The 7627-nt window shown below is 35.8% G+C and overlaps 1 protein-coding gene across 1 annotated transcript in view; it reads left to right on the plus strand.

Annotated features, from left to right (window-relative positions):
* The window catches only part of LOC107283311 (macrophage mannose receptor 1-like), a 44489-nt gene that overhangs the window by 533 nt on the left and 36329 nt on the right, over positions 1-7627 (plus strand). Inside the window, exons 2-5 of the mRNA XM_029283184.1 lie at positions 332-727; positions 1496-1669; positions 5717-5881; positions 6945-7058. Of these exons, the coding sequence (XP_029139017.1) occupies positions 332-727; positions 1496-1669; positions 5717-5881; positions 6945-7058 (849 nt within the window). The remainder of the gene's footprint in view (positions 1-331; positions 728-1495; positions 1670-5716; positions 5882-6944; positions 7059-7627) is intronic.

A 7627-nucleotide genomic window follows, 5' to 3' on the forward strand; every position in this document is an offset into this window, starting at 1 on the left:
TTAAGGGAGTACTGGGATAGCTATTTCTAACCTTATTAGGTTTCATCAGCCAGACATACCCTTCTGAGATTCGAACCTGGGCTGTCTGCATGTTAAGCAGAGGTGTTAGCCACTAGGCCACAGGCTCTTTCTCGCTTTGTTAGCTACAAGAGACAGGGGAAGAGGATGAATGCTTTTGTTTGAACACCCTGTCGGCCCATATATATATATATATATATACATACATGTATGTATGAGTGTTTGTGTGTGTGTGTATGCATGTATATATATCTCCCCAGAGCATGAATGTAGTTATTCTATATTTATTATTATTGTTTGATTCATTTTATAGACAGTGACACTTTTCTGCTATACAATGAAAATCTTGATCTTTGCCTAAAATTACAAGAATCTCGTTCCTTCACCTTGGACAACTGCAACAAACACAGCGACTGGCAAACTTTTAAGTGGGTATCCGATTATCAGTTATTGAATATGGCAGCGAAGTTATGCCTGAGTGTGCCTTCAAAAACAAACATGGTTCCAGTTACACTGTCCCCATGCAATGAAACCATTGAATTACAGAAATGGGAATGCAAAAATGACACACTGTTTGCCAGCAAAGATCTGTTTTTAAGTCCTGCAAATGGACCTAACACAGGGCTTATACTATCAGAAAACCTCACCACAAAAAGTGTTTGGAAGATCTACGGAACAAAGAAGAGCTTGTGTGCCCAGAAATATGAAGGTAAATATCCGAACATTAATCCTTCTTGCTGAATTTGCTTACCTAAATTCTCTTCCTCCTCTTCCTCCTCTTCTTTATCTGAAAATTGGATACTAAAGATATAATTTCAAATTATATTACTATCTAGTTGTCCTTTAACATATTAGTGATGTTGTCTTTTACTCATCTGAGAAAAAAAATGGCACGTACAGGTAGTCTTAGACTTTTGGCCACAATTGAACCCCAATTTTCTGTTGCTATGCAGGGTAGTTGTTAAATAGGTTTTGCTCCATTTTATGACCTTTCTTGCCAGGGTTGTTAAGTGAATCATTGTAGTTGTTAAATTAATAACATGGTTGTTAAGTGAATCTGGTTTTCCCATTAACTTTGTCTGTCAGAAAATCACAATAGGGGATCACATGACACTAGGACACTACAACTGTCATAAATATGAACCAGTTGCCAAGCATCCACATTTTGATCATGTGACCATGGGGATGCTTCAATGGTTGTAAGTGTGAAAAACAGTCATAAGTCACTTTATTCAGTACTGTTGTAACTTTGAACAGTCACTAAATGAATGGATGACTAAATGAATGCAGGACTACCTATATTCTAAGACATAAATTCTGAAAAAAATCCCTGAGTTAAGTAAACATGGTTACATGTATTATACAGAAACTGTATGCATGCCTTAGAACTAAAAGCTGAGATATTTTTGTATAGCATTTCTACTCTCATTTTAGTACTTCTCAATCTAACAGGAATAAGTTTGATTGTTTTATATAGCTCTATTCACTATAGAAGGCAATTCCTTTGGAGCACCTTGCGTATTTCCTTTCAAGTATATGAGGAAATGGTATGCTGAATGCATAGTTAATGATGACGAACACCAACGACTTTGGTGTGGAACAACTCCAGATGTGGATAAAGACTCTTTAACTGGATATTGTCCAGTAAAAGGTAAACTCTTATCTGATGATACATTTATTTATTTTGTATTCTACCTTTATTATTTTTACAATCAATTCAAGTCAGCAAACATATCAACATACTTTCCTCCTCCTATTTTCCCTACAACAACAACTCAGCGACGTGAGTTGGACTGAGAGAGAGAGTGACTGGCTTACATGGCTAAGGCAGGATTTGAACTGACAATCTCTCCTTTTTAGGCTAGTGCTTTAACTGGCTCTCATGCAATGGAATATACATATCTATATTTAAAAATAAGCCTTTTATAACAGACTGTTTCATATTCACTATTATTTTAAAACAGCTGTGCCCTGTAGGTGGTGTCACAACATCTTGGTAATGTGTTATCAAATAGAACTTAATACATTTTAATACATTTTAAAGAAAGATTAATTAAAATTTTCAAATCACCCTTTGCAATATAATTAGATGTAACTATTTTGTTCTCAGTTAACGTGCTTATGAGCATGTTTTGCATTTGTTAAATTGGGTGTATTTTTTGGCAGAATCTGGTGAAAAGAGGTTAGACTGCTACTGGGGAAACCTGGGTTCAAGTCCCACTTAGCTCCAGAAGCTCACTGAGTGATTTTGAAAACTCTCTCTTATTCCAACCTACCTTACAGGGTTGTTGTTGTGGGGAGAAATGAGAAGAAAGCATTTTGTGTACCACCTTCAGGCCCTGCTAAAGGAAGGAAGGAAGGATCAGAATGTCAGCAGAGTCATTTTGGCATAAAGTTATCTCTTTGACATTTCATTAATGTAATAATAATAATAATAATAATAACAACAATAACAACAACAACAACAACAAAGTTGGAAGGGACCTTGGAGGTCATCGAGTCCAAGGCAGGAAACCCTATACCATTTCGGACAAATGGCTGTCCAGTCTCTTCTTAAAAACCTCCAGTGTTGGAGCATTCCGCTTCTGGAGGCATGTTATTCCACTGGTTAATTGTTCTGTCAGGAAGTTTCTCCTTAGTTCTAGGTTGCTTCTCTCCTTGATTAGTTTCTATCCATTGCTTCTTGTCCTGCCTTCAGGCGCTTTGGAAAATAGCTTGACTCCCTCTTCTTTGTGGCAGCCCCTGAGATATTGGAACACTGCTATCATGCCCCCTCTCGTCCTTCTCTTCATTAAACTAGGCATACCCAATTCCAGCAGCCATTCCTTATATCCTTTGGCCTCCAGTCCCCTAATCATCTTTGTTGCTCTTCTCTGTACTCTTTCTAGAGTCTCAACATCTTTTTTACATCACGGTGACCAAAACTGGATGCAGTATTCCAAGTGTGGCCCTACCAAGGCATTGTAAAGTGGTATTAATACTTCACGTGATCTTGATTCTATCCCTCTGTTAATGCAGCCTAGCAGTGTGTTGGCCTTTTTGGCAGCTGCAGCACACTGCTGGCTCATATTTAAGTAATTGTCCACTCCAAGGTCCCTCTCACAGTTACTACAATTGAGCCAGGTACCACCTATACTATACCTGGGCATTTGGTTTTTCTTACTTAAATGCAGAACCTTACTTTTTCACCATTGATTTTCATTTTGTTAGATAGGGCCCAATGTTGAGGTCCATCAAGATCCTTCTGTATCTTAAGCCTATCTTCTGGAGTGTTGGCTATTTCTGCCAGCTTGGTGTCGTTTGCAAATTTGATGAGTTCCCCATCTATTCCCTCATCCAAATCATTGATGAAGATGTTGAGGAACACTGGGCCCAGAACAGAGCCCTGGGGCACCCCACTACACACTTCCCTCCATGTACAGTAGATGCGGTTCCATTGAGGACCACACGCTGAGTACGGCTGGTCAGCCAGCTACGGATCCATCTGGTGGTGATGCTGTCTACCCCACATTTTTCTATCTTGTCAAGTAGTAGGGTGTGATGTTTTATACTGTGAGTTCATATTTCCACAAAATGTAGAACTTGTTCTTAACCCTCTTTTTTTAGACTATATCAAAATATTATATAAAACTGACCTCAATTGTGCCTTTTCTGCATCAACGGGCAGCACTGATCTTGGCTAACCAGATAGCATTAGTAATGGGATAGAAGAAGACAACCAGGAAATCTGAAGGTTGTAAGCTACACTAAGATGTTGAAGAAAATCCCAAAAGAAATCAGTGACAAAGCACTTTAGTTCTGTTTTCAGTTATCAGGATCAAACTTCTCGTCAGGGAATCTTATTTTTTTTTAATAGTCTACTTTGTTAAAGAAATACATATATGTGATTTGGAATCAAAGTATAATAGTAAGACACTAATATTTTCAGAGGATTCCTGATTGCCTGGAGGGATCTCTATGAACCCCATAAGAAGCGTTATTCTCATGGCTGGCAGAAGAAGCCAGGCAACCATGTGGGTGCTAGGATGAAACTAGCATGACAATCCCTTGTTCTTAACAAATGAATGTTCTCTGATTACTTTAAGAGCTCTCCACTAGGTGGTTTGTTTATTTGTTTGTTCTGGTTTTCTAACTCATAGACTGGGAAATAGGAAAGGTAGCTAGAACTGCTAAAATCAGCACTTCTAAAACCACAGTCACCATACATACATTCATATGTTCACTCAGCAAGTTCCTGATTAGTAGTTTCTTAAAAATTGTAACTTATCCTTCCTTACTTCTTTTTTTTAAAAATACTCCTCATAATTGGAGGGATGAGGGTTATATTTTTCTTCTTCTTTTGAGCTAGGCTAAAAGAGAGAATGACTGAGCTTGGCTGTTTTGTTGCAGATGTTTCATTACCAAACTAGGTAACACCATCCATGTTAGTCATCCTCTTAATGCCTGGAATGGAGTCATTAAGAGAAAGTGATAATACAGAACAAGGGTTCTTGTGGTCCTTTTGCCATCTAAATGCATGATGGCACTTTGGGCTACTATCTTTATGTTCACTCTCCCACAGAATGACTTAAGCTGAGCCTCATTATTTATTTTACATTTTATTTATTTGCAGTAACATCTAATCAAATAAAAATAATAAAATAAATGAAACAAAACAAAAACTAGTTAAATATTAAAAAGTCATGTTATTGTCACAAATGCAGCCTAGATCCAGTTCCTGCACAAAAATCTATCAGAAAGAATGGTCTTAATAGTTTTGCAAAGTGTGAGCAAAGTGGCTGATGATCTGGGGACATAATGAGAGGCTACCACAAGAATACCTAGGGTTCCTAATCCATTTACTATATGTGGGCTTTCAGGATGTATGTACAGGAATGGGCAGATTCTTGCTAAGAGAGATTCTAAATAAAACTATAGGGGTGCCAAGCAATGTATGGCTTAAAAGTTAAAACAGCACATTAGATTGGGAGTCTGTTGGAAATCAAAGGAGGAATCTCACTATAGACATAACACTACTAAAACTATTTCCCTCCATTAGTAATAAGGTCAATGCAATTTCAACCACCCATTTACACAGAAAACCCCATGCAGGAATGTTTCAGTAGTCTAAATATGTCCCATGATGCTTTTTCCAAAAGGCAACTGGACTTCCTTGATTTTTTTCTTTGAAAACATTTCACTTCTCATTCAAGAAGTATCTTCAGTTCTGAAGTTTCTAGAATGAAAAACGCTTCTTGAATGAGAAGCAAAATGTGTTCAAATTAAAAACCAAGAAAGTCCAATTGCCTTTTGGAAAAAGTACCTTGGGACAACCATGACCTGGACGATTAAGATCATTTTGCTTCTCCATAGACAACTAGTTTGAAAATAAGGTAGATGGTTCAATGATATGCAAGGGTGTCTTGAAGGAGAATATCTAAACTCTGCTTGGCTTTACTCCTAGTACACAGGTCTGTTTTCCAGTGAAGTTATATGACAATGTTGCTGTTTAGAAGTGGAGAGTTGATTTACTACACTGTTTGGCTTGATAAAGCAAAGCTCCATTCAAAATCTGCAGACCACTTGTTCAATTTTTGACAATTCTTATTAACTATGCAATGAAAATTAATGCAATGAAATAAATAAATAAATAAATAAAAACATTTCTCTCAGGGCTTTGCTACTAATGAGCTGATTCTATTTTTCATAATACTTGCAGATAAAAATGATGACTTTTTCTGGGTCAAAAATCACTGGACAGGAGATCTCTACCAGATCAATTCCTTCTCAGCTCTAACCTGGGATGAAGCAAGAAAAAGCTGTCAGCAACAACATTCAGAATTATTGAGCATCAACGAACTATATGAACAAGCATATTTGGCAGGTATCACATAACAAAACATCTCTTAAAAGGCTTCTAAAGGCATTACTGATAATAAATATTTTATCATCTGTAGTAGTAAGCAATTTTAAAAGCTTCATATAAGAAACATAATTTTTCCTCAGAGAAATTATCTTCTGAAAAATATTTGATGCTTTCAAACTGTCTTGCTTTGAATAATCTACTTCCAAGGAACAAGTATTTTGACATAACTGAATTTGGATTCCAAAAATGAAAATTTATCAAATTGATTTGAAATTAATACATAAATATCAATAGAAGAAAATACTTGTAGCTCAGGTTGAATGGTTGAATTCTTGGTGCCCTCTGAACTTGGTTGTTTGCTTGCATATGATTCATTATCTGACTGGGCAAAATCCTTAGTGTGGTGTTTTCTCCCTGTTCTTGGGTTACAGTATTGTTTTCTGCTTAATTATTTTTTATTAATGTTTCCTTATCTGGGTGTTGGATGGATGAAAAGGATATGTTCTGATTTTTTTGTTTCCTTCTTAGCTTTTTAATTGTCACTTTTGAATGGTGTATAAATGTTGTTTATTTCTATTCATCTATTGATGCTGATGTGTCTGCCAAATTTAAAAGAATTCCCTAGCATTTTTAGATTTACTTGATCTAAGATACTCATAGTTTCCCAATAAAACTATGGTTAAGTCTGTTCATGTGTTGTGAGGTTAAGGAGTTTTCATTGTACAGATAGAAAACAATATAAGTAGGTCATGGTCAAATTGATGCACTCTGAGCTTGGTTGTTTTCATGCAGATTAGGTAACATATTCATTGTGCTTTGATTGATTAGGTAACATATTCATTGTGCTTTGATTGTGTCTTCTGACTGCTATTTGATGTTTATGATTGCACTTTGTCTTTTCCCTTTCTGTCCTATATAGTGGTTGCTACAGTCTTTGCGCTATATATAACTATTAAAAGTATAGCTTCAGACCAAGAGAAAGATGATAGTTGTACTTCAGGTACAATTGTACTTTATCTATTTTGTCTTCAGCCTCAGAATTACAGAATCGATCAATATGTGAATTTTCTTTCTAAAATAGGATTAACACAAAATTCAGAAGCCAACTACTGGATTGGTCTTAATAACCCAGATTTTGACAGTGGATGGCAGTGGGCTAATGACCAGCCTTTAAGATATTTAAATTGGGCTCCAGGTGAGTAAATGTATGTAGTTAGAAGGCCATTGGTATTTCATAAAGAAAAGTGTAACATTTAAGGATATTAAGATTAGAATATTTGGAAATTTTTATTGTTCAATCCAAAACAGTTCTGCTTAAATAGGTCAGAGCCGCATTTAAAAACAAAACTTTGTAGTCTTTTTTGTAATGATTAATACATATATAAATTATTGAAATATTTATTATGTTTTTGATTTAATTGACACTTTCTCTAGAAGTGTGCTAGCATTCTTGTATGAAGTATATTAGAAATATATAAACATCATTTTTTACAGTATAGTCGCATTCACTTTTTTCATCACCCTGAAGAGTCCCCTGATCCTGACAGAAAACTCTGAAAAGAGACTCAAATTCAAATTCAAATTTATTTGATTTATATACCGCCCTTCTCCCTTGCGGGACTCAGGGCGGTGAACAGGCACATTAATAAAACAGCAATACCATAATATTTAAAAATATTCAAAACTAATTAAATTATTTGTCCTGTCCTAAAACCCACTATAATAATATAAAATTATACCCAATTTAAAATTTTAGAATTTCAG

This window comes from Protobothrops mucrosquamatus, unplaced genomic scaffold, assembly GCF_001527695.2.
Source record: "Protobothrops mucrosquamatus isolate PMUCROS unplaced genomic scaffold, P.Mucros_1.0 scaffold33, whole genome shotgun sequence".
NCBI lineage: Eukaryota > Metazoa > Chordata > Lepidosauria > Squamata > Viperidae > Protobothrops > Protobothrops mucrosquamatus.